Source organism: Liolophura sinensis, chromosome 13 (assembly GCF_032854445.1).
Source record: "Liolophura sinensis isolate JHLJ2023 chromosome 13, CUHK_Ljap_v2, whole genome shotgun sequence".
NCBI classification, from domain to species: domain Eukaryota; kingdom Metazoa; phylum Mollusca; class Polyplacophora; order Chitonida; family Chitonidae; genus Liolophura; species Liolophura sinensis.
The window spans coordinates 24,271,874-24,299,731 of NC_088307.1; the positions used below are offsets into that span (position 1 = coordinate 24,271,874).

General features: G+C 40.4%; 3 protein-coding genes across 3 annotated transcripts in view; 2 read left to right on the forward strand and 1 right to left on the reverse strand.

Annotated features, from left to right (window-relative positions):
* Positions 1–591: 591 nt before the first annotated feature.
* LOC135480169 (uridine-cytidine kinase 2-like) lies at positions 592–12,782 on the reverse strand. Its single transcript, XM_064759935.1, is given in 8 exon segments — positions 592–1,370; positions 2,279–2,327; positions 3,979–4,076; positions 4,986–5,124; positions 9,052–9,155; positions 9,624–9,783; positions 11,599–11,776; positions 12,582–12,782. Coding segments are annotated over 7 exon segments (750 nt in total). The 5' UTR covers positions 11,695–11,776; positions 12,582–12,782; the 3' UTR covers positions 592–1,266.
* A 1,461-nt stretch (positions 12,783–14,243) lies between these two features.
* Positions 14,244–15,152, forward strand: LOC135481004 (RNA helicase Mov10l1-like). The gene has a single exon (XM_064760934.1). The coding sequence runs from the start codon at positions 14,334–14,336 to the stop codon at positions 15,150–15,152; it is 819 nt and encodes a 272-aa protein (XP_064617004.1). The 5' UTR covers positions 14,244–14,333.
* Positions 15,153–15,869: 717 nt separating this feature from the next.
* Positions 15,870–27,858, forward strand: part of LOC135480168 (RNA helicase Mov10l1-like) — a 31,243-nt gene continuing 19,254 nt past the window's right edge. The window contains 7 exon segments of the mRNA XM_064759934.1: positions 15,870–16,180; positions 17,958–18,170; positions 18,951–19,068; positions 19,670–19,768; positions 22,033–22,179; positions 24,948–25,039; positions 25,874–25,932. Of these exon segments, the coding sequence (XP_064616004.1) occupies positions 16,032–16,180; positions 17,958–18,170; positions 18,951–19,068; positions 19,670–19,768; positions 22,033–22,179; positions 24,948–25,039; positions 25,874–25,932 (877 nt within the window). The 5' untranslated portion in view covers positions 15,870–16,031.

The following is a 27,858-nucleotide window of genomic DNA, read 5'->3' on the forward strand; positions in this document are numbered from 1 at the left end:
GACAGAAAAATGGGCAGGATCATCTTAACAGTGTAGAATATATTGGGTGCCAAAACCCCTACACAATATAATATATAATTTATTCCATATGATATCATTCCCAGCAAAGCTACACAAAAGCTCATTCAGTGATGACACCAGGGTCGAAAGAGGACGTTCATCTCGGCAAATGATGTCACCCCCACATGCACTCTAACCTCCACCTGTGCACTTCATTTTTGGGACTACCAGTAACTAGATACCTGCAACTACAAAATTTCACCTAAAATTTGGTATATAAAAATCGACTTTCAGACGCACACAATGGCTTTAAGTTGATCCTTCTGATGCCAACACTTAGGTTTTTCCGATGTGAAATGATACATCACGAAAAATTCTCAAGTGACCCTATAAAGGTGGATGAATCAATCAGAATCAAGCCAAGTGGTTCACTAGAAAAATTCTAAACTTTAGCATGTTTATGTGAAATGCAGTAAATTCAGTTAAATGTCATGGTGAAGACAGTTGTGATTTCATACACCTTGGACAAAGAAAAAACCCTTGACCCATATAAGTCTAGTGATAAAATTTGATTAACACAGGCAGTATACACAAGGAAGTCTTGACTGAAACTTGACAATACACAGTTACTGAACATACTCCTCACAGCGCATGCACCACTCTATGCTTGCTTTGTATCACATTTCATGACCACTACTTACCAAGATTGACCTTTCACCCCCATGGGGTCAAATGACACTTAGCCGATGATTGCCATGACCCGAATGACCTTGTTGGCATTCAAGATTTCTCTCAAATACTGGCTTGTGATAGTGAGGCCACCATTAAAATTATGTCTGTTGGGGGTAAAGCCCTTCCAACAACTCCAATAAAGATGTATGTGGTACTCTTAAGATTTTATTTGGCTTTTTAATAGAATTTCTTTGTTTGTTGTTCTCTCAGTGTTAATTTCTTTAAAATCCTCTTTAATTAGCCAGAATAAACAAAAATATCTATATGTATATTTCCCTTCTGACATGTTGGGTTAACCCCCTGCAAAGAATTTTTTGAATGATGGCCTGATGTACAGTGATGCACTGCATTCTTGAGAGAGTCTTATGCTCCTCATTACACAGAAACAAAGGTCTTGCCAATTTTGGTCAAGCAATCATTAAACAAATCTTAGGAGAAACTTTGCAGGATTGATCAGGCTTCACCGAGGACATCTGTGCCTTCCCAATTATTGATAAAGAGTCCATGGTCTCAATCAGTGTGACAGGCGATATGCTAATGAGGCCTGCCAGTGAACGAGTCCGAGTGGTGACGCTGTCGTCTGACGGGCTGGCTATGGAGAATCTCCTGTATGTGCTGAACAATCAGATCTATGGCCACTGCAAGGGAAAACAGAGGTCGTTTTAATACTGACATATGTAATGTGCTGCCTAACTGTAACACAATGCTGAAGACATCAGGTGTGATTTCTCCACAAAATTTGTTGGTCATATCACAAGTTCACAACTGTACCTCCAATTTAAGCATGCTGGTACCCAGTAAATTTGTGTTTAACAGAACAACAACTGTAACACCATGAAAAAAACAACATACAGGAAAACCAATTTCATCATATATTAGCCTTCAGGTTTTTAGCACTGTTTCGTGTCAGAAGGGTGTCTCTTTTATTTTATTTATGATATGTGTATTTATTTATTAGAATGAAGTTTAACACTGATTTCAAAAATATTTGACTTGATACTAAAGAAGTGAAGGCACTGGTCACCTGATAAATATACAAGTTTTCACAAGCTTTCAACCTTCTTGGTAGAAATCTCAGTAAAGCAGTGTATAATTGTCAACTTATTCAATGTTATACACTAGGTATATGAAACTAGAGTGCCTGAAGATGGCCAATAACCAAATTTTCCCAAATGTGACAGATTTTCAGTTCATAGTGCTCTGAGTACACCACTGCACTTTGCCAAGAAGGTGACAAACTTCCTGACTTAAATCTGCAGTCTGCCAGCAATCTGCGGATGGTCGTGGGTTTCCCCCGGGCTCTGCCAGGGTTCCTCCCACCATAATGCTGTCCTCTGTCGTATAAGTGAAATATTTTTGAGTACGGCGTAAAACACCAATCAAATAAATAAATTAAATTTGCAGCTGATCTAGGGACAGTTTACCTAACAAACCTCCTGACCTCCCGCCAAAAAATGACAAGAGCTGGATTTGAACTCATAACCTCCTTGCGTGAGAACCTGATAATCATAGAGATTGAAGTGCTCATATAGATTGAGAGACTCACCAACATTATCAGCTCCACGAGGTATTATAACATCTGCATACTTTTTTGTCTGAAACAAAATTAAGTTGTGAAACATGTTATCTAGCTACATGAATCAGTGACTACCGACCAATCAGTGATTGGTACCCAATTTTCAAAACCAAATTATAGTCCGCCAATATTGCTTAAACTTGTTTAGTCAATATTCCTTGCTTCTGAAACAGGTTGTTCAATATATTAATGTAAAAATACTTCGCACAGCTTAACTGTGGCTTCCTTGTGACCCGTGGGCAAAATAAAGGGAGGTAATTAGGAAAAATAAAATAACAAAATTTAGCTATTGAAGGCACTGTGATTTACAAGGTAGCATCCAGAATTTTACACACAGAGGACACTCTGATTACTTCACCTCTAAGTCACTGAACACAGAGACTTATCACCAGCTACATGTACATCAAACCCTATCCAATGGACGGAAATGAAGAAAACTCTTCACTCCAGTTCCAGTATGAACAAGTTGGTCATGTGGTCTGCTTATAGATCAGACAACAGTGAATCTTTTTTTTTTGTTCTCAATTTCCAAGCTTTTCAACATTTGTAGTATTCAAGTGTAGTATATCAGTTAGTTATATTTGGCTTTAGAGTGAGTGAGTGAGTGCTTGGGGTTTAACATCGTACTGAACAATTTTTCAGTCATATGACGACGAAGGAATCCTTAGGGTGCATGTACGTGTAATGTGCCTCCTTGTTGCAGGACGGATTTCCACCGCTCTTTTACCTAGTGCTGCTTCACTGAGACGACTTACCGAAGGCAAGTAAGCCACTCCGCCCGAGCCATTATACTGATACGGGTCAACCAGTCGTTGCACTATCCCTTTCATGCTGAACGCCAAGCGAGGAAGTTACAAAAGCGAGGAAGTTACAACTTCCTCTTTTAAAGTCTTAGGTGTGGATCCTGGATGTACCGGTCTTGGCTTTAGAATGGTCTTCAATTCAGGACAAGACTTTGGCACTGATTCTTTTGATATCCAATAAGAGACCCTTTCTCTCTTAACAGTACTTCGGTTTTCATACCAGAGTTAATTTTTTTACTTATTTGGTTGGTGTCTTATGCTCTACTCAAGAATATTTCACTTATATGACGGCTGGCATTATGGTAGGAGGAAGCCCGGCAGAGACCAGGGGAAACCCACCACCATCTGCAGGTTGCTGGCAGACCTTCTCCCATACGGCCGCAGACATGGTGGGAGCAAAGCGGGCAGAACCCAGGGGAAACCCACGACCATCTGCAGGTTGCTGGCAGACCTTCTCCCATACAGCCGCAGACATTATGGTGGGAGCTAACCGGGCAGAGCCCAGGGGGAACCCAAGACCATCCGCAGGTTGATGGCAGACCTTCCCAAATACTACCAGAGTTCAAGCATTATGTTGATACAAATTAAATTTTGATTTGTAGGCTCAGTCCTACACTAATGACATGAATGAGGACATGCTCTACTCTGATAGGACTACAGTTAATCATTAAAACAGTAAAACTTCCTCGAATTATTCAATAACTGCATAGTAACTAATCCCCAGGATGCACTGACTTGGTAAAAAAAATCCAACTTACAACTAATAAGACATAAATGAATTCACATGATTTTTCCTCACAATTTGTACAGCAGGGCAATTAGCTCGTGACAAAGTCCACAGAAGTATTGGTTATCTCCTGTACTTACTGGCAGGCAGAACTCTTCAAAGGCTGGTTTAACCAATGAGGTGTATTGGTGTAAAATCTGCTCAAGGTCACGGCCTCTGTCTTGTATATCCCTCAACACTGTATAATATACAAGATAGCATACGTTAATTTTACAATTAAAAACAACTCTGGTATTGCCTCTTTAAAAGAAAAATTTTATTTAGTTAGTGGGGTAACCATGGGTCCAGCAGACAGTCTGGTAGTAGAATCTGTAATGTTAGCGGCAGGCTGTCGTCAGGAGTTATTCCCCTTTCACCACTAGCTGGCTGGTGCTGTGTTTAAAACACCGAAAACTGCCATAACAGCATGAAAGCTATACTGGCTGATAACATTGAATATTGTTGATCATAAGTTACGCAGTTTTCGTGATTGTAACTTTTAACTGTAATCTTAAACTGAAGCTTATCGTGTGTTACATTTGTTAATCTGTTTCATAGTTTCATGGAGCTAACTGAACATAAAAAGAAAAATTTGTCCACTCTCCGTTTCCAATCAATAAGGTTTCAGTATTCAACAAACCTGGGCCTTCTCCTTTGCCTGATTTTACATATCTTGTGATTCACTGACACCTCAGAGTAGTAAACATTATCACTGCTGTTATAGAATCATTACATGTACATCAACTCTCAGTTGTTCGATGCCATGATGTGACTTGGAAAGCTGCATATTTCCTAATCCTGTGAGGTGGTGTTAGTGTGAAGCAGGTCGTTGAGCTACTCTTCTTTCAAAAATGGGTTGTAGCATAACAGTTACAATGTTACAACTAATGACTTTCTACAATAACATTGTTCTCTATTTTATGTAATATTTCCATGATGAGCTGGGCAAGATCTTTTGACACAAGTCCTGCTGCGTAACATTTTGTGGGTCCCCATTCTGATAGGTTTATTGGCTTCTGAACATGATACTTGTTAACATATGGTACCAGTGCACAGAGAGCTAGATGCCTGGTAAGACGAGACAGTATCAGGTTTTTGCGAGACATACCTCTCCTTGAGAGCCTTGTGTCAGCATCGGTGTCCACAAAAAGCTTCATGTTAAACATTTCTCGGATTTCTTTGAAATAAAACACAAGGATTCCCTCAAACAGCACCACATCAGCAGGACCAACTTCCTGAGCAGTGTCCTCCCTAGTAACCAATCAGAAATCATTATAGAAATACAACCTATGAAAATGAATACAGTAGGCCAACAACCAATCAGAAATCACTACAGTGGAATAAATTAGTAATCACTACAATGGAACCAATCAGTAATCACTACAGTGGAACCAATCAGAAATAAATACAGTGGAACCAATCAGTAATAAATACTGCTGAACCAATCAGTAATCAATACTGTGGAACCAAACAGAAATAAATACAATGGAATTAATCAGAAATCAATATACTACAATGAATTAGAATCAATAAAAAGTAATCAGAATCAGTATTATACCAACTAGTGCAACCAATACAAATCAATACAATGGAACCAAATAGATTGAATTAGTACCAATGTGACAAATGTGAATCAGTACTAAACAACCAATCACGGATTAAATATAATACAATTTATATTTATTATTTGATTGGTGTTTTATGCCACACTCAAGAATATTTCACTTATACGAAGGTGGCCAGCATTATGGTGGGAGGAAACTGAGCAGAGTCCGGAGGAAACACATGACCATAAATATAATACAACCAATCAGTGATCAATAAATGGTACACATACATAACATTATCTCTGGACACTGGTATAACTTCTCATCTGGCATTGTTAATGTAGCCGTATGCTGAGATAACTAGTCAGACACCTAGCATTGTTAAAATAGCTGTGTGTTGTAATGATCACTCACCTGGCATTGTTAATGTAGCTGCATGTTGTGATAACCACTCACCTGGCATTGTTCATGTAGCTGTATATTGGGATAACCACTCAATTGGCATTGTTGATGTAGCTGTACGTTGGGATAAACACTCACCTGGCACTGTTGATGTAGCTGTATATTGGGATGACCACTCACCTGGCATTGTTAATGTAGCTGTACGTTGGGATAAACACTCACCTGGCACTGTTGATGTAGTGGTATATTGGAATAGCCACTCACCTGGCATTGCTGATGTAGCTGTATGTTGGGATAACCACTCACCTGGCATTGTTAATGTAGCTGTATATTGGGATGACCACTCACCTGGCATTGTTAATGTAGCTGTATATTGGGATAACCACTCAATTGGCATTGTTGATGTAGCTGTATGTTGGGATAAACACTCACCTGGCACTGTTAATGTAGCTGTATATTGGGATGACCACTCACCTGGCATTGTTAATGTAGCTGTACGTTGGGATAAACACTCACCTGGCACTGTTGATGTAGTGGTATATTGGAATAGCCACTCACCTGGCATTGCTGATGTAGCTGTATGTTGGGATAACCACTCACCTGGCACTGTTCATGTAGCTGTATATTGGAATAACCACTCACCTGGCATTGTTAATGTAGCTGCATGTTGTGATAACCACTCACCTGGCATTGTTGATGTAGCTGCATGTTGGGATAAACACTCACCTGGCACCGTTGATGTAGCTGTATGTTGGGATAACCACTCACCTGGCACTGTTGATGTAGCTGTATATTGGAATAACCACTCACCTGGCATTGTTAATGTAGCTGTACGTTGGGATAAACACTCACCTGGCACTGTTGATGTAGCTGTATGTTGGGATAACCACTCACCTGGCACTGTTGATGTAGCTGTATTTTGGAATAACCACTCACCTGGCATTGCTGATGTAGCTGCATGTTGGGATAAACACTCACCTGGCACTGTTGATGTAGCTGTATGTTGGGATAACCACTCACCTGGCACTGTTGATGTAGCTGTATATTGGAATAACCACTCACCTGGCATTGTTAATGTAGCTGTACGTTGGGATAAACACTCACCTGGCACTGTTGATGTAACTGTATATTGGGATAACCACTCACCTGGCACTGTTGATGTAGCTGTATGTTGGGATAACCACTCACCTGGCACTGTTGATGTAGCTGTATATTGGAATAACCACTCACCTGGCATTGTTAATGTAGCTGTATGTTGGGATAACCACTCACCTGGCATTGTTGATGTAGCTGTATATTGGAATAACCACATCTGGCATTGTTGATGTAGCTGTATATTGGAATAACCACTCACCTGGCATTGTTAATGTAGCTGCATGTTGTGATAACCACTCACCTGGCATTGTTGATGTAGCTGTATATTGGAATAACCACTCACCTGGCATTGCTGATGTAGCTGCATGTTGGGATAACCACACCTGGCATTGTTAATGTAGCTGTACGTTGGGATAAACACTCACCTGGCACTGTTGATGTAGCTGTATATTGTAATAACCACTCACCTGGCATTGCTGATGTTGCTGTATATTGGAATAACCACTCACCTGGCATTGTTAATGTAGCTGCATGTTGTGATAACCACTCACCTGGCATTGTTGATGTAGCTGTATATTGGAATAACCACTCACCTGGCATTGCTGATGTAGCTGCATGTTGGGATAACCACTCACCTGGCATTGTTAATGTAGCTGTATGTTGGGATAAACACTCACCTGGCACTGCTGATGTAGCTGTATGTTGGAATAACCACTCAGACACCTTGCATTGTTAAAGGAGAAGAAAATTCAAATATCAATCAAATACCATTGAATGAGTATGCTTTTCCTCGCAGGTGCATGCCATAAAAGAAATTCTAATATGTACCTCATGTTGACAAATTGTAAATAAAGCCAGCACCAAAATCTGCTGTGGGTGACTCCATTTTGCCTTAGACCTAGTCCTGAAATCTTCTGTGTTAGGAGGAGAATTGCCGTCAGAAACCGCCGAAGTGCAGTTCGTACATTTCCCGTAGAACTCTTCTTCCCAAGGGGTAGCAAACAGTACACTTCATTTTCTGCTTGACGATGGGGAAACCGGAATGTTTGACGTAGGTTCGAGTTTACACGAACAAGCCGGCAGTTTTAGCGACTCTCAGTGCCTGACAGGCAAGACACCCCCAGCATAAATTACAGGGACTTAAAGATGGAGGACACGATGGGCTCGGAGATACCAGCTTTGCCATTTTCAGGCTTTATGTGTATGGCGAGGAAAAATCGCAAAATTATGCAGCACGCACCACCAGATAGAAAAAAAATGTGCTCTTTTCAGCCTATAGTGTCACGTTGTCAAGTTTTCTTCTCTTTTAATGTAGCTACATGTTGTGGTAACCACTCACCTGGCATTGTTCATGTAGCTGTATGTTGGGATAACCACTCACCTAGCATTGTTAATGTAACTGTATATCGGGATGACCACTCACCTGGCATTGTTTATGTAACTGTACATTGGAATTACCACTCACCTGGCATTGTTGATGTAACTGTATATTGGGATGACCACTCACCTGGCATTGTTAATGTAAATGTATGTTGGGATAACCACTCACCTGGCATTGTTTATGTAACTGTACATTGGGATAACCACTCACCTGGCATTGTTAATGTACCTGTATATTGGGATAACAACTCACCTGGCATTGCTGATGTTGCTGTATATTGGAATAACCACTCACCTGGCATTGTTAATATAGCTGTATGTTGGGATAAACACTCACCTGGCACACTTGATGTAGCTGTATATTGGGATGATCACTCACCTGGCATTGTTAATGTAACTGTATATTGGGATGACCACTCATCTGGCATTGTTTACGTAACTGTATATTGGGATGACCACTCATCTGGCATTGTTAATGTAACTGTATATTGTGATGACCACTCACCTGGCATTGTTAATGTAACTGTATATTGGGATGACCACTCATCTGGCATTGTTTACGTAACTGTACATTGTGATGACCACTCACCTGGTATTGTTAATGTAGCTGTATATTGGGATGACCACTCACCTGGCATTGTTAATGTAGCTGTATATTGGGATGACCACTCATCTGGCATTGTTAATGTAGCTGTATATTGGGATGACCACTCACCTGGCATTGTTAATGTAGCTGTATACTGGGATGACCACTCACCTGGCATTGTTAATGTAGCTGTATGTTGGGATAACTACTCGTTGTCCAGCTCTGATATCTTTCACAGTGCTGATCATTAAGTCAGAGTCAAATGCATCTACAATTACAGATAGAAAGAGCAACCAGTTTACTTATTTATTCATTTGATAAATGTTAAATAATTTACCTGAGTGATAAAGTTTTAACTAGTTTAACAGTGTTAAGTACATATATGTATAATTTGAATGACCAAGGTAAAGAGATATCCATATGATCAAAGGAAAGTTGCTACCTGAATGATCAAAGTGAAGGATACCCTGCATGATTAATGATCAATGCTAAGTGTAAGATTTATTTATCTGATTAGAATTATCAAATTTTTGCATGTATCTAATTACTGATCAAAATAAAGTGTTACGTTTTATCTGAATGATCAAAGTAATGTGTTACCTGGATGATCAAAGTTATGTGTTACCTGGATGATCACAGTAAGTTAACCTAGATACCGAATGTTAAGTTTTACCTGGCTAATCAATGATACATGTTTATGCAAAGTATTACCTGAACGATTAAAGTAAGGTGTTACCTGGATGATCAAAGTTGAACTCTCCTTTCTGAGCGAGAACTTTTTCTGGTTCAGTCAGGTTCCTGTAGAAGGCGTCTTGACTGATGATGACCACTTGACGATGGTGACATTCCATGTTAGACTGCCCCAGCTCCTCCATAATCTTGGCACATACAGATGACTATAATGGACAAGCGGGGTTATAAGAAACCCAGCAGCTCAGAAACTAGTGCTTCTGTTTAAATGGCAGTCTATAAAATTGTCTAGACATCTGATTCAAACAGGAGAAAACTTCAAAATCTGGTATTTTTTCCTAATTCATCTATTGTTTCAGATTTAAAATGTGCACATCTTCAAAGCATGTTCATTAAAAATGTGTACTGAAAACCTGGGACTAATATTTATATAAGTTCAATATTTATATAAGTTCAATATTTATATAAGTTCAATATTTATATAAGTTCAATATTTATATAAGTTCAATATTTATATAAGTTCTAATATTTATATAAGTTCAATATTTATATAATATAACATAAGAATTACAATAGTCCCAGTCAAAACTAAGCATAAACATCAACCCTTTTTAAACATTAAATCTTACCTTAGTTTTATTTATTTATTCGATTGATGTTTTACGCTGTACTCAAGAATGCCAGCATTATGGTGGGGGGAAACTGGGCAGAGCCCAGGCGAAACCTGCGAATGTCTGCAAGTTGCTGCAGACATTTCCACGTACGGCCTGAGAGAAATCTTACTCTGGCTGGCATTAACACCACTTTCCCCCCTCTCACACTACCTCGCCTTTTTACTTCGTAATGGCGAGCAAAAATCAACACAGCTGTCTAGTATTTTTAGAAGAGGTTTTTGCCAAAAATTAATTTATTTGTCTGGATGAAATTTTGTACACATGTTGGCTCTTAACTGAGGAATAACCCATTTAATTTCGTGGTAATCCAGTTCCAGTAATTTTTAAAACCATTCCTCATTAAGTGACTTAGCGCTTAGGGTTTAACATCATACTTAACAATTTTTCTGTTATTTAACGATGAGGGGGCCCTTAGAGTGCATTTACGTGTAATGTGCCTCCCTTGGCAAGACAACTTCACTGAGACAACTTACCACAGGCAAGTAAGCCACCCCACCTGAGCCATTATACTGATGCCCGTCAAACAGTCGCTGCACCATCCTCTCAATGTTAAACGTCAAGCGAGGAAGTTACACCTTCCTCTTTTAAGGTCTTAGGTTTTAATCAACCCAGGATTGACCCTGGATCTACTGCCCCAAAGCAGACGCCCTACCAACTAAGCCATCAGGGACTGTCATTCCTCATTAAGAGATATGACAGAAATGCAGACTATAGTCACTTTGTCTCTAGTGATCAAAGTAATTTAACATAGGCTATGGTTGGAAGTTTGTCTGCCATTTTATTTCAATGGTGTTTTGGACAATGTCTTCATAGAACATTTCCATTATAACTCATAACTTCAATATAATGAAACTAGCTGGGAAAAAATTATTCCAGCATTTGGTAAAAGCATGGGTAGCATGGTTCCACAAAAGTAATGCAGATCAAAATCACCATGGCAACAGTTGCAGTCATCTTAGCCTACGAACCCTTTATAGTCATTGATAGTGGCGCAAGAACCAACCATTCATGTCTCATTATAAGGTACACCTGTACTGGTCACAAATCTGCTCATCATGCAGCTGCTTCTAGCTATTTTGAGGCCATCACGATCTGGGATCGATGTGAAAATTGATTTTCGGGATATAGAAATTAAAATTTTGACCACCTCATGAATGTTATCCTAAGAAAAATGTGTCAAAATTTCATCTTCCAATAACAACAACTAAGCATGTGGTTTTAAATTTTGACTCGAGTAAAACATGGCTTTGTGGAATGGTGTCCTGATCCTTATGTGTGAGTGACGTGAAAAACGTCTGAAGACAAGACAGGCCTAAAATACAGCCGGTACTATAAATACAGACTTACTTTCCCAGAGGCCGTCCCTCCGGCCACACCAATGATGAATGGTTTGGGAACCCGCTCCAAGCCATTCACTCGGGGAGCGTTACGTCCGGCGGCCATTTTGTATTGTGCTTGTCAGTATAACCAGCTCATCTTGTGATCAACCACTGGACCTGACCTCACTATAGTGGCTGGTGAAAACCTGGCAAAGGAGTGTGGCAAATTAGAAGAATGTTTCAATGCTGAACCAGTACCTATTTTCTCATATGTAATGTAATGTAAGTGGCATGTAGCCGCTAAAATAGTATGCAAGTATCACTGTGCTCCTGCTCAGTAGCTGCTACACTTTTGCCTCTTACATGATACAGACAAATACAATCATATATCTACACTTGTGTACAGACTAATCATATTATTAGTAGATGTCACTTAGAGACAAGTTTTAGTAATGGTATCATTTTGAGCTCACACTTTAGAATTGCATATGCACAGTCAGGAAGATTCTCATGCTGAAAATTGACTGCTCGCACACTGCAAGTTGTGTAATGATCCGGTACACAGCGCGTCAAATCTTAACTTTATTGGAGAGCAGCTTGAAAGGTCTTGGCCAATTTTCAGCACTACAAAATCTTGGCTATATCCCCTGCAGAATACAGATACTACAGCTTTCTGTATGATGACAAATGGTAAATCCTCGCTGTTTCAAACTGGATAAATCACCTGTTCAAAACACGTGTATCACACATTATACACTGATGCACAGCTGACAGTATTGTTACTTTGAGACGGAACACAGAGAGAAAAAAGCAGTGAAAGATATTCACAAACCGGTCATTAACCAGATGCTTAACAGTTCCCTTTCTCTCATTCTCAAGACAATAGCTTCATAATTTACAACAATACCGATAAGTGGAAGCATTCACGGCTTCACAATTCGTATAGGCCTACATGCACTGACAACATAGTACCTGTCCTGTAGATCAAGTATACCTTTCACAACTTTTTACCTGACACGCAGCTGTAGAGATCGACAAAACTGCTGTAAACAACAATCTTTGGTTTGTTTGAACGTGAAGGCAAGCATGTATTTTCTTACTACTTGCCAACAACAACACTAGCCTCTACCCAAAAGGTATCGCCAGCAACAATCGGCAGAGATCGGTGGTGTTCGGCGTTCTGCAAGGTGGGAACCACGAATGTGTATTACGAAACTGCGAAGACCTAAAACATTGTTTTACGTAAGCTTAACAGGCTTTTGTCAGTGCACACATTTGCAAAAGGATACAAAATAAGTATTTTCGTATGCAATTATTTCCAACAGATTGCAGTTTTTGTCGGAAAAGCCTGCTGTCAAGTTGTATGACTGTTGTCAGTGTTGATGTTGTTGCTCTTCTTGTTGTTGTAGTGTGCAAGGCAGCCATGTGTGCAAAAGTGAAAGTAGAAGTTTTTCAGAAATTAATTTGCGTTTATTGTACTGTGGCCGCAAGTACTGTACTATACAACAATGGCATAGCCATCGATGCTCTCCTAACCTGATAAAGAACACCTACCTCTCAACGAGGACAATTCTAGGGCTAGCCTTAGCAATCTGTGCTATATCTCAACAACAACTGCATAGTGATGCGCTCAAGATATCACCCTGACCACTGTGGGTAACTTAGATGCTACAGAAGTCACCTGCAGTCTTTTGTTTTAGCTCTCCTGTACAAAGTACTAGCATAGCTTATGCCATAACCCGAGAGTGGGTGTCGGCGTCCAATAATAGGGAAAGCATTTTTAAAAACAAAATGCTAGTGTCGATATCTCAAAAAGTAATGAATGTTTTGTACTGAGATTTTGCCTTCATGTAAAGCACAATGGAAGTAGGGGAGTGTTCCATTGTTGATGCGTTGTTTGCATGTCATCTACTGTAAATTACGAAATTCATTAGTGGATTGTGTATGAGCCCAATTCTGGCGGGCTCGCGAGTTCATGTCGATATCGACGAGACAGATTGAAGCTCGCGCAAACTGCGAAAGAGGTAATTTTACGTTAGGTGCCAATGGTGCCATCGAAGCAGCGGACAGGCGTGTTTTCAATCTAGCAACTACCGTAAAATAACGTCTTTTATCTACATTAGTTTGCGAGGACTTCCAACTATCTTGCTTATATCTGCGTGAACTGGCGACACCCCTGAAATGACGATTTGGCTTATTAAAATCAATGTTAGGGCTGGGACTAATATAAGAGTTATATTAGTTATACTAGTCCCAGGTTAAGGTAAATGTTAGGTATCTCAAAACGCTCTGCATGACTTATACTGCTGCCTCACTGGATCATGACTGCAGGGTACGGGATCATTGTTAAAGCTAAGTACTGTAAATTACAAAATTCATGACTTCATAATTTGTATTTATTTATAATGTATTGAGCTGAAGTTTTGCTGGAAGGGGGCGGGGAAGGGGGTAGGTGGGTGTTGAGCTCTATTGTAACGTTGCTACCAAATCCAATTTTTTTTTTTTAGGTCATTATGAATTTGCATTGTTAAAAATGTGTACGTGTATTTTGAAACTTCCAATTCTTCATTAACTTTTTAGGCACTGGTATTTTTAATTAGAAATGACTTTTTTATCAATTACTATTAAAAGATTAATTTATCTTTTGATTTCAGGAGTGCATTTAGACTTGAATTATACAGATTATCAGCATAATATGAGTTACACACTGCCAGCATCATGAAGTTAGGCAATTAATACAATCTAAAAGACCACCCACAAGCGATGTTCACTGTCCTGCAGAGGGTTGCGAGTTATTTGTGGTATGGAGATGACGACAATGAACAGACTAACCTCAATGATGGCACGCTTAATGAAGGAGCACCCACTCACCCGAAGTGGAAAACGGTCACAGGAAAAGTCTCACATGTCTACAGTGGACATGGACTTGTGGAAGGAGAGATTTATTTCAGTTTTGCAAACGTCATTGGCGGAGTACGTCCAGCTGTTGGTGACGTGGTGAACGTAGTTTCGAAGCAAGAAAATGAGGGCGGGGGATGGAAAGGAGTTCAGGTGACGGCCCTGAGCGAGGTGTGGGATGCAGAGTTGTCTCCCTCTACGTGGGATGGCAGTTCTGTGGATGCTGTGGCAAGTGAAGAGGAAAGTCCTGTGGAAAAAGAAGATGTCGTCGGTAAAGTTACAAGATTTGCTGATGGGGAGGGATGTATCAACGATAGCATCACATTTAATGGAGAAGCTTGCGTTTCGGAGTATGAAGCATTCCAAGGCGACTGGGTCAAGGCCGAGGTTGTGGCAACTGATGACGATTTACTGTGCGCTGTCTCAGTTTACCCATTACGTACACTGGAGTTTGAAGGGGAGATAACTGCCATCCGAGATGATCATGGCTATGTTGAAACAAAGGACAGTCGCAGTATTTTTTACCATGTGGGTGTCATTGAGCCAGGTTATTTCCCCAGGAAGAGAGACATCGTGAAGGGGAGAGCCTTGGAGAGCACCCAGGGACAATGTGTGTGGAGAGCCATCAGCCTCAGCCCAGCCTTTAACTCTGTCACACCTCAAAGGTACGGAAAGCTACTGTAATTCTTCAACCTTTTCATATGTTTGCAAAGTGTTTATTCAAGCATATTCTGTTGTAGTTGCATATTATCAGCTTCTAGAATACCACTTATGTAGCACATTTAAATTCAGCTGGGCCTCAGCTTTACCACATAATGTTTGTCAGGTGTTGCTGAAAAAAATGGTAGACTCCCCTGGCCACAATCCTAAAGGTGAAATATGTTTTTTAACCTAGCATATAATACTAATCATGAACGGGCCGCCATGACCGAGGGGGTTAACACGCTAGCATGGGGTAATGACCCAGGAGCCACTCACCAATGCGGTTGCTGGGAGTTCAAGTCCAGCTCGTGCTGAATTTGTCTCCTGCCATACATGGGAAGGTCTGCCATCAACCTGTAGATGGTTGTGGGTTTCTCCAAGCCCAGCTTCATCCCAAATAATACTGGCCGCAACCGTGTAAGTGAAATATTCTTGAGTATGACGTAAAATGCCAATTAAATAAATAAATAAATAATCATAAGTCAATCTGTAAATAATTGTCAAACAAGGGAAGATCTGTCAGCAACCTGCAAATGGTCGGGATTACATCGTGGTTTTATCCTACCATAATCGTGTGAAATATTCTTGAGAAAGGCGTAGAACGCAAATCGAATTAATAAATCTGTAAATAATCATGTATTTTTACCTATTTTCAGGCCTATCAATGTTGGATCAGTGGCTCCGATTAGCAAAGAAGACTTGCAGCATCTTCGTAAAAATAAAAATGGGATTTACGTTTCTGGAGACACTGACTTTGGAACATTGACTTCAGGAGAAGTCAAACTTCGTGAAGTTTGGGTGAGAAACCACGGTACTCAGATCCAAACTTTACGGGGATGCCATATCCACGGTCAGAGTAAAATGTTTTCTGTCAAGGGTATCAAGTTCATATTTGAACATGCCCACTTTTCAGCCAATGGAAAGAAGCGAAACCCTGATGTAGCAGCCAATGAAAGTGCGATTTTATACCCAGCCATGGGACTGTACGTGGCTGTGGTGTGTGAGGCAAGGTAAGGGAGACAACTCATTGTCTGGCATCTGTTTCACAACTGCATACAAGTATATGTCTCTCTGTGTGGGTGAATGCTTGTGAACGCTTGTAGATAAACTGTCACTACTTCATAACTCAGTGCGAGGTACTTAAGCATCTATACAGGTAATGCTAAAGAAAAATAAAAGGTTTATTAATTTGTACAATCATACAACCCAGATGTGATTGGGTTGAGTGTCACACCTGTTGTCTTCTCATGGTATGTATTATACCTTCCTGAACTGTCAATCAAGATTATGTATTTACAGCTTGTAGGTAATATTGTATTGCAAATACATGCAGGTCAACCAAATCTGCCACACATTGGTCCCTTACATGTATCTCTCTTTGATGTGATGTCATTGTGGCTTTCACCTCGAATGGAATAAAGTCAAGGTCATAGCACCTGAAGGAGCGGTGTTCCTCTCCGGCTGTATTGGTGAAGGTCTGCCAGCAACCTGCGGATGGTCGTGAGTTTCCCCAAGGCTCTGCACGGCTTCCTCCCACCATAATGCTGGCTGCCGTTGTACATAATTGAAATATTTTTGTTTACGGCATAAATTGCCAGTTAGATAAATGAATGAATGAAATGGGGGATATGGGATCCATTTGTTCCAGTGAGGCAGCAGTATAAATATGATACATGGCATTGGTTTGAAGGCAAAAGGAGATACAATGTGTAGTCACTTTTGGGGCTTCCGTGGCTCAGTTGGTTAGCGCGCTAGCGCAGCGTAATGACCCAGGAGTCTCTCACCAATGCGGTCGCTGTGAGTTCAAGTCCAACTCATGCTGGCTTCATCTCTGGTCGTACGTGGGAAGGTCTTGCAGCAACCTGCGGATGGTCGTGGGTTTCCCCCCGGGTTCTGCCCGGTTTCCACCCACTATAATGCTGTCCGCTGTTGTATAAGTGAAATATTTTTGAGTACGGCTTAATACACCAATCAAATGAATAAATGAAAATGTAGTCACTGTTGCGTTATCACTTTCATAATTTAGAAAGTTAAACATGAAACAAGCAAACAGATCTTCTAGTCTGTCGAAGTATGAGAGTTTCATGTTGGAATTCTTTTATGTCTAAAGGTCGGGCTGTACCATGTGGCTATTGTAGATTACATTTACTACATGGACATCTGAAAAAAAATTCAAACTTTAGAGTGCAGGAGGCACACGTTGAAGAAAACAGAGGATGTGAACTTTTGTAAACTCAGAAGTTCCTGTCAGAAGGAAAGAGGTGTCATTTTTACTCTGGAAACATGGTGACATAGCTGATCAGTATAGTTTTTCCCGGTGAAAGTTCAACACTGTTGATAGATCACATGACACAGTAGTACTTTTTTTTACCTTAAGCAAGAAAAGAGTTCTGACTTGAAAATTCCCTATTTCCTAGCCCTTCAGTTATGCCACCATTTTGGAGCCTTTTCCTGGTGGTTTGACGGTAGCTTTAAGACAGGAGATTTATCAGGTAAATGGCAAAGTGTGGTGGTTTCCCTCAGATTCTTCTCGGTTTCCTTCACTGTTGAACTTGACTGGCTGTGACTGCTGTCAACAGGTGAAAAATTGTTGAGGTGTTGAGCTCATTAAAATAAGGAACTTCACAAATAGATTTACACCTGGCTCACATGTTTTGTGGAATCTTGTACCTGAAATGCAGTTTATTGTCTAAAACTGGGGAAAAATATATGAACAAAATAAAATACTCTTTCTCTTTGTTGATTACATGTAGATTGATAAGCACTAATTTCCCAGCCCTGTTTCAGTTACATAGGCAGTGAAGAGCAGATGTTGGTGTTACAGTTCAATGGATTCTGTATAGGGCAACGGCTGTCAGTCAATGTCACTGACCCTCATCAACTTTACATAGAGCCAGTCCCAAGCAACAGTTACGAGGGGAACCGCTCTGAGACATTTCAGCGTGCTCGCAGTGGCAAAAATGTTGGATGGGTTGTACCTGGTCAGAGACCTATCAACAGGTAAGACTGATGGGTTAAAATAAAAGAAAGTTAAGAAATGAACCAAGATTTCTCAGACAGACAACTGAAAAATTTGCTCATAAAGGCTCACATGTATTTTTTTTACATTTTCTTCAAGAGAGTTAAATGTATGAAACAGTTTGAATTTTATGGATGATATTGCTAGTGGCAGAATAATCTGACATCACTTCACTTTTTTTTTCTTTAGATTCACCTATTGGAGAATTTTTTGTGAAAATTGTTTAAGATATCTTTTAGTCATAGGTAATGACAGTTATAACAACACCTAAAGATGTGTTTAGAGTGACCAAAAACAAAAACAACAACATTCTGTGACATTTGAGTACACAAAGATCAGTTCATAAAACCCACCATTTTAACTCCATCATTTGAATCCGTTTAAATCTAAAAAAAAAAAAAGAATGAAAGTATTTCCACAGATAGTTTTCAGTTATCTATCCATTTTACCTCATGAGTTTTTATTCAGCTTAAAGGATTAGTGTCCAGATTTGGGTCTGGACTATAAAGTTTATAACCTGTTTAAACAGTGCTATCAGGAGGGCTTCTGAGACATGTAATGATGATTTAAATTCCACCAAAAACAATAGATTTACTGCCCTAGCTGATATCCAGCTGGCTGCTAGGTACAGCTAATGGGTGAAGTCATATCTGATCGACTTAAGGATGGCTGGGCTGTTCAACCGGGGAATTTGTAAAATTACTAATACAAATTTTACAAATTTGTAGTCAAGTAAAAAAAGGAACTCATTTTTTCAACAGGTTTCGTGGTCGCTTCCAGCTACCCCAGCGCCTACCACAGTTTCCTGTCCCTGATGAGCTTAGAGACTGTGTGTTTGACCAGGGAGAGTTGACAGAAGTCCGTCCACACCTGCAACAGGTAGGTTAATACGCTTTCTCTGAAAGAGGAGGCTCATCGAGGTCACAGGTTCAAATTCAGTATTGGCTGCAGCTTTAAAAGAAAAGATAACACCAGACTAAATGTATATGTACATGATATATACATCGTTAAAGTGTCCCACGCCTCTGTGGCTCAGTTGGTTAGTGCTCTAGCGCAGCATAATGGCACAGGAGCCTGTCACCAGTGCTGTCACTGTGAGTTCAAGTGCAGCTCATGCTGGCTTCCTCTCCGGCCGTATGTGGGAATGTCTGCCAGCAACCTGCGGATGGTTGTGGGATCCACCGGGCTATGCCCGGTTTCCTCCCACCATAATGGTGGCCGCCATCGTATAAGTAAAATATTCTTGAGTACGGCGTAAAACACCAATCAAGTAAATAAATAAATCAAGTAAGAAATGAAGGCTGATATCGTACTGGGAAAATGTAAGTTTTGAGCACCAAAAATGATATTTTATGGCTTTTCTTTGCATATAGAAATGCACTTTTTTAAATCGAAACTGAACTGAAAATTGTATTGGAAGATTTAAGTAGACTTGCAAAGTGTGATTTCTGGTTTAACTGCCCACCTGTACTCACTACAGGAGCTGTCCATGGATTGTTACACAGGTAAATTCCACACCTTACTACACCTGGAGGAGATTCAAATGGATATTGACATCAGACAGTTTGATCTGGAACAGGTGAGGCCATTGTTAATGATACAGTCATGGAAAAAATTATTAGACCACCCTTGCTTTCTCCCATTTCTTGTTCATTTTAAAACCTTGCACAACTGAAGGAACATTTGTTTGGGCAAAGAAAGTGATGAAAACAGAAATAGTTCATAAGGGTTTTATTTAAGAGGTGATATCTATCAGTTCTCTATGACTTTCTTGACAATGACCAAAATCACTTAAGTTCATACATCTGTAGATGTAGCAACTGTATTCTCAAAAACATTTTGGCATTTCATTTTTTCTCCTGTCTCCTAGTCACGTAGTCACATGACTCTCAGTCTCAATGGGGGAGTTAGTACTTGATTGCATGCCCATTGTTTTTGATGACTGCAGCCATGCACCTTGGCATGCTCTCCACCAGTTTGTTACATTGCCCTGCGGTCACAGCAGCCCATTCCTGTTGCAAAAATTCGAACAAATTTGCTTTGTTTTTGGGCTAGTGGTTCTCCATTTTGAACTTGATAATATTCCACAGGTTTTCAATTGGATTCAGATCAGGTGACTGAGCAGGCCAATTCATGGTTCGAATGTTCCGGTTCTCTGTCCAGGTTTTAACTGACCTTGCCGTGTGGCAAGGGGCATTGTCTTGTTGGAAAATCCAGTCATTCGAGCCAGGAAAGAGTTTAGCAGCTGATGGAAGAAGACTGTTTTCAAGAGTAGCTCTGTATGTGACTTGGTTCATTCTCCCTTCACACAACTGCATCTGTCCTGTTCCACCCATACTGAAACAACCCCAGATCATCACTGATCCACCCCCATGCTTTACAGTAGGAGCAAGGCAGTCTGGTTTGTAGGCTTCCCCAGGCTTCCTCCTAACCAGTAAGTTGGCTGGAGTAGGCATCAACTCAAAATTGGATTCATCACTGAAGAGAACTTTAGCCCAATCATCAACAGTCCAACTCTTGTGATCCCTCGCAAAACGCAAGCGGGCCTTCCGCTGCCTCTCGTTGATGAAGGGCTTCTTCCGTGCCCTGTGCGACTTTAGACCAGCTTCAAGAAGTCGGTTTCGAACTGTTCTTGCTGAACAAGTCACATTTGTTGACAATGCCCACTCATTTCTAAGGTCTCTGGAGGTCTGACGACAATTCTTGATACAGGACCGGATGAGTGCTCGGTCATCTCGTGGGGTAGAAAGACGTTTCCTGGCTCGACCAGCTAGCAGTTTTGTAGTACCATGTTCGGCTTGCTTTTTCTTGGTGTAATGAACTGCTGTCTTAGAGATCTTCAGTTTTTTGGAAAGCATGAAATTGCCTCGCATACACCCTAGGAATACAACTGACCTTAAAGCATATCAAATACGACAAAGTATTATGGAATCAGCTGGATTTTTGTCGTATTCATTGTAATCTTCGGTTAATACACCTTTAGGGTTGCCAGGCATTAAAATGAACAAGAAACCAAAGAAAATATGAGTGGTCTAATAATTTTTTCCATGACTGTATGTTTGTCTGGGATGCCCATTTGACATTCTTAAAGTGGTCTCTAAGCCCAACCTAATCTAATTTTTTAGATTTCGGTTGGGATACACCCAACAAAGAATTTTTTTTTCAGTGAATCAATCCTGGCCTTAGCAAGGAAATTTGTAGATTTTCCTGGTATCATAGTTCATCAGCCTTGGTGGCCATTTGTGCTGTCTAATGTTTGTTGAAGGCTCTTTGCCTTCCAACAAAGCGGTGTGCATATCTGTTATATATCACATCCTATCACTGGGAGAGTTACTCCAGTTTCCTTCACTTGAAAAACTGACTGTCATTGTAGAAGTTAAAAGTTCTTAGGTATGGCGTCAAAAAAAAAAAGCAGTCCAGTAATCAACCAAATACTTTGTGATTGCACGATGATGACTTAGAGGTTAGAGTGCATGCTGGAGGTCCCAGGTTCAAACCTGGATCCTGTCATGCAGGAACTCTCATGGTTGATTATTGGTTTCCTGTGTTCAACCTTGCCCGTCCCTCAACACAAGGAGGGACACGAGTGTCAATAGCCAAACAAGTACATAAATCACCCCTCGAAGGTAACATGCCATTATTACATTGCCTGATTTCATGTATGTACCTCTGAAAGAGAGAAACGGTATGATTTTCTCGCTGTAAAAGCTACACATTAAATATGCGCATGAACCTGGGCATCTTTGCGGGCTACCAAGTGAGAAAACTATTGCCAGGGGGAGATAAATATGTCTATTCTCAATGCTATGTCATGTGGATTGTGTTTTGTCTCGATGGTTACAGGTGTGTCTTCGTCGCGTGGGGGAGTTTCTGTGCCTGGGGGTCCCGGATCTGGCTGAGGGTAGGCCCTCCCTCCTCATCGGTGACAAGGTCATCCTATCCGAGCCAGGCTGTATGGATGGACTGAGCTACGCGGGTTACATTCATGAGGTACGCTACAGTTTTAAAAACGTTATATCTGAGTAACGGAGGGCTCAATGGAAGACAGCTACCAACTACCTGTAGCCTACTACTCTGCTATAGAACTTGGCCAAAGCTCCTATGTTTCTTTAATTAAAGAGGCTAGCTATACAGCAGATTTTTGGTCAAAAAATCGATCAGCGCAGATTGTGTCAAATTTTTCAACTGACCCTCACATGCACCATCACCGTTCAACCGTTTCGAGATGAACAATAATTCATGTACTGTTCAAAGACAAGCTTTCATACAAAAATATACAGTCATGAAGTCATGACGGAGGGCATACCTGTCCCAGCACAAAGACAAGCATTCATACAAAAATATACAGACATAAAGTCATGACGGAGGGCATACCTGTCCCAGCACAAAGACAAGCATTCATACAAAAATATACAGTCATGAAGTCATGACGGAGGGCATACCTGTCCAAGCACAAAGACAAGCATTCATACAAAAATATACAGTCATGAAGTCATGACGGGCATACCTGTCCCAGCACAAAGACAAGCATTCATACAAAAATATACAGTCATGAAGTCATGACGGGCATACCTCTCTCAGCACAAAGACAAGCATTCATACAAAAATACACAGTCATGAAGTCATGTCTGGGCACAAAATTGAGGTCACATTGTAAGGTGTTGAACATCATAAATGAATGGTATGAATTGCTTTAATTTCATGAGGATGACATTGAACAGTTTCATCCATGCAAGATTTGTTTTAGTATCTGCTTTTTTGGTTAATACAAGCTCAAATATCCTTGCCTGTTGATTAATCAACATTGATTTTGCCTTTGTTATTGCTAAGGGCTGACATAATTGTTGGGCCTTATTATGGGAAGTCTGTGCTGCTTTCAGACTTGTATTCAGCCAATCGTTCTCAAGATCTTCAGTCATGTTTATAGCCTCATAGAATCTTGTCTGCCTTGCCTTTCCGGCATGGCATCCAACGTACCTTGACGTGAACTTTTGTCCGGAAGAGGAAGGTGAAAAAGTTCTGAATAAAACATACGCTATTCATACAAACAGTTTGATTTATTTATGTAATTTTTTATTCTAGTAAAATGTATTTGAAACTTTATATTCTACGGTGACCTTTTCTGAGCATACACATAAATCTATGAATGGACCATGAAATGAACTCTTGTCTGGAAGAGGAAGGTAAAAAAAAAATTCCAAATACAACACACACATGACATCTAATGAACTCTGATTCGCTCTGCTTCAATATTTTTATCTTATTTTCAGGGGGTTGGTGGGGGAGGGGCGGCTAATGCTAAGTATAAATGTAAGATTTCTATGACAAAATCCAGTCCTGGTTCTAACTAGATCTTGCCATGGATCAATGTTCGTGTGCATGTATGGCTGATATACAGCAAATTTCAGACGGCCGCGTTTTTTTTTTGGTAACAAAAATGCTTACTATGTTAATTAGCTGTTTCATGGAAATATCTGTATTGGAAATTGTGTCCCCATAACTTATAGTAAAAACAGTGGAGAAACTGGATATACCAACTACATGTAGAAAGTATTTCTTTGAAATGTTTTTTTTTTCATCTATTTCTTTGATTGGTGTTTTACATAGTACACAAGAATATTTCACTTATACAACGGCGACCAGCATTATGGTGGGAGGAAACCCGGGGAAAACCCATGACCATCCGCAAGTTGCTATCAGACCTTCCCACATATGGCTGGTGAGGAAGCCAGCATGAGCTGGACTCAAACTCACAGTGACCGCATTGGTGAGAGACTTCTGGGTCATTACGCTGCGCTAGCGCGCTAACGAACTAAGCCACAGAGACCCTTCTTTGTAATGTCGCTGTTTTATTGGCAGTGAAAAGCAGCTGCAGCATCAAACTTCAAAGGCCACTATCTGTGACTGGGTGCTAATTAGATCACATCAGCATTGTTGTGGCGAGTGTAGTGTAGCGCATTCTGAAATGTGAATGTAGCTTATTAGAGGCTAAGACAACCCTAATATGAAAGGCTAAGACAACCCTAATATGAAAGGCTAAGACAACCCTAATATGAAAGGCTAAGACAACCCTAATATGAAGTATATGTCAGGTGATAGACCATTGAACACTATTCAAAAAAATACTTTGATTTATTTAGATTTACTGGAGATTTAAACTTTGGATTCTGCGGCAACTTCTTCTGAGCATACGGTGTGTATAACTGGAACCATTTATTTACAACATCGATAATAACACCACTAATGCAATTGTTCACAGAACTGTTTAATAGATTTTATTGTTGCGGAGGTAACGGGTTACTTCCGTGTCTTGATGATTAGGCTTGTCGGGAAGTGGCCAGAATGTGACCAGAGTGTGACCAGATCGTGGCCAGAACGTGGACAGAACGTGACCAGATTGTGGCCAGATCGTGGCCAGAACGTGGACAGAACGTGACCAGAGCGTGGCCAGAACGTGGACAGAACGTGACCAGAGCGTGACCAGAGCGTGGCCAGAACGTGGACAGAACGTGACCAGAGCGTGACCAGAACGTGACCAGAGTGTGACCAGATTGTGGCCAGAACGTGGACAGAACGTGACCAGAGCGCGTACAGAGCAGCAACAGACTACAGACAGTGCACAGCCTGGGTGCGTATAGGGCACTGACAAAGTCATGGTCAAAATTTATGGTCATTTAGGGTACTTTATTTTAGTCTTTAAGTTTTTTTCTGTGTCTTTAATAATTCAATAATTCATTTATTCATGTGATATGTTGTAGGTTCTCAGTGAAGAAGTTCTCGTGAAATTTCATGGCAGTTTTCACCAGAATTTCCAGGGAGAGAGTTACGATGTTGTCTTCACGTTTAACAGGTACCATTTGTTATTAAAACGTATGGTGGTTCAAGCACAGACAGGCTGCGACTATCATGCAGTCCAATGACCAGTGAGGCTGTGTTTTTGAATCTAACTCTTGTTGTTTTATTTATTTGATTTATTTGATTGGTGTTTTATGCCATGCTAAAAAATATTTCACTTACATGAAGGTGGCCAGCATTATGGTGGGTGGAAATTGGGCAGAGCCAGGGGGAAATCCATGACCATCCACAAGTTGGTGCAAGGCCTTTCCGCATGCAGCTGGAAAGGAAGACACCATGAGCTGGACTTGAACTCACAACAACTGCATTGATGAGACTCCTGGGTCATTGCACTGCGCTGCGCATTAAACACCTCGGCCACTGTGGATTTATGTCAAGAGGTTTGCCAGGTTTACTCTTGAATACTGTGGATTTGTGTCAAGAGGTTTGTCATTTTTACTCCCAGCCCCTGTGGATTTGTGTCAAGAGGTTTGCCAGGTTTACTCTCGGCCACTGTGGATTGGTGTCAAGAGGTTTGTCAGGTTTACTCCAGGCCTTACTCCAGTTTCTTTCACCCATAAACCTGACCTCCATCAAAGAGGTGAAAAATTTTTGAGTATGGTTTTAAACATCAATCACTCCCCTTTAAAACTGACTGTTGAGAGAAATGTTCATAAGGAGTAACTTTTTTCTATGTTTCTTTGATAAAATTAGGAGAAAATATTAAATGTCATTTTTACTTTGACAAGTAGTCTACAAAGGATACAAAATGTTTGCAATTCAGTGTTTTTGTGGTTTCCTTTGACTTCTTGCATCAAATGAGATAGCAAACTGTCCTTGTTATTTTCAGGTCAACTATACGCCGATGTCACCAGGCTGTTGATATGGCCTTACAGCTTAGCGAGCAAGGTAAGAGATGTTGTCAATATTCACTCATGATCAAAAGATGTCCTACCTGTATTTTTGTAAAATTCTATATTTAACCTCACATGGGCATTGAATAAGAGGGCAAGTAATTTTAAAGTAACTGTTAGTGGTGGCACTGGTTGTCTTATCAGGACAATAACGCAAGGGTGATGTACTCTTGTAAATTACAAAATCCCTTGCGCGATGTTTATTTATGTGTTTTTTAGAGGTACCTCTGTTGCCTGGTGATTTGAGTGCTAGGGTAACATCATGACCCATCAGCCTCTCACTAGTGGGATCGCTGTGAGTTTAAGGGCTGTTCCTGCTGTCTTCCTCTCCAGTCATATGTGGAAAGATCTGTTAGTAATCTGCGAATGTCAGGGGTGAATCACAGCTAAGATGGTTAAAGTCAGATGTCAGGGGCAAATCAAAGCTAAGATGGTTAAAGTTAAATGTCAGGGGTGTATCAAAGCTAAGATGGTTAAAGATAGAGGTCGAGTGAATCAAAGCTAAGATGGTTAATGTTAAATGTCAGGGGTGAATCAAAGCTAAGATGGTTAAAGTTAGATGTCAGGGGCGAATCAAAGCTAAGATGGTTAAAGTTAAATGTCAGGGGTGAATCAAAGCTAAGGTGGTTAAAGTTAGATGTCAGGGGTGAATCAAAGCTAAGATGGTTAGAGCTAGATGTCAGGGGCGAATCAAAGCTAACATGATTAAAGGTAGATGTCAGGGGTGAATCAAAGCTAAGATGGTTAAAGTTAGATGTCAGGGGCAAATCAAAGCTAAGATGGTTAAAGTTAAATGTCAGGGGCGAATCAAAGCTAAGATGGTTAAAGTTAAATGTCAGGGGTGAATCAAAGCTAAGGTGGTTAAAGTTAAATGTCAGGGGTGAATCAAAGCTAAGATGGTTAAAGTTAGATGTCAGGGGCGAATCAAAGCTAAGATGGTTAAAGTTAAATGTCAGGGGCGAATCAAAGCTAAGATGGTTAAAGTTAGATGTCAGGGGCGAATCAAAGCTAAGATGGTTCAAGTTAAATGTCAGGGGTGAATCAAAGCTAAGATGGTTAAAGTTAGATGTCAGGGGTGAATCAAAGCTAAGATGGTTAAAGTTAGATGTCAGGGGCGAATCAAAGCTAAGATGGTTCAAGTTAAATGTCAGGGGTGAATCAAAGCTAAGATGGTTAAAGTTAGATGTCAGGGGTGAATCAAAGCTAAGATGGTTAAAGTTAGATGTCAGGGGCAAATCAAAGCCAACATGGTTAAAGTTAAATGTCAGGGGTGTATCAAAGCTAAGATGGTTAAAGATAGAGGTCGAGTGAATCAAAGCTAAGATGGTTAAAGTTAAATGTCAGGGGTGAATCAAAGCTAAGATGGTTAAAGTTAGATGTCAGGGGTGAATCAAAGCTAAGATGGTTAAAGATAGAGGTCGAGTGAATCAAAGCTAAGATGGTTAAGGTTAAATGTCAGGGGTGAATCAAAGCTAAGATGGTTAAAGTTAGATGTCAGGGGCGAATCAAAGCTAAGATGGTTAAAGTTAAATGTCAGGGGTGAATCAAAGCTAAGATGGTTAAAGTTAGATGTCAGGGGTGAATCAAAGCTAAGATGGTTAAAGTTAAATGTCAGGGGTGAATCAAAGCTAAGATGGTTAAAGATAGATGTCAGGGGTGAAACAAAGCTTAGATGGTTAAAGTTAAATGTCAGGGGCAAATCAAAGCCAACATGGTTAAAGTTAAATGTCAGGGGTGAATCAAAGCTAAGATGGTTAAAGATAGATGTCAGGGGTGAAACAAAGCTAACATGGTTAAAGTTACATGTCAGGGGCCAATCAAAGCTAACATGATAAAAGTTAGATGTCAGGGGTGAATCAAAGCTAAGATGGTTAAAGATAGATGTCAGGGGTGAAACAAAGCTAACATGATAAAAGTTAGA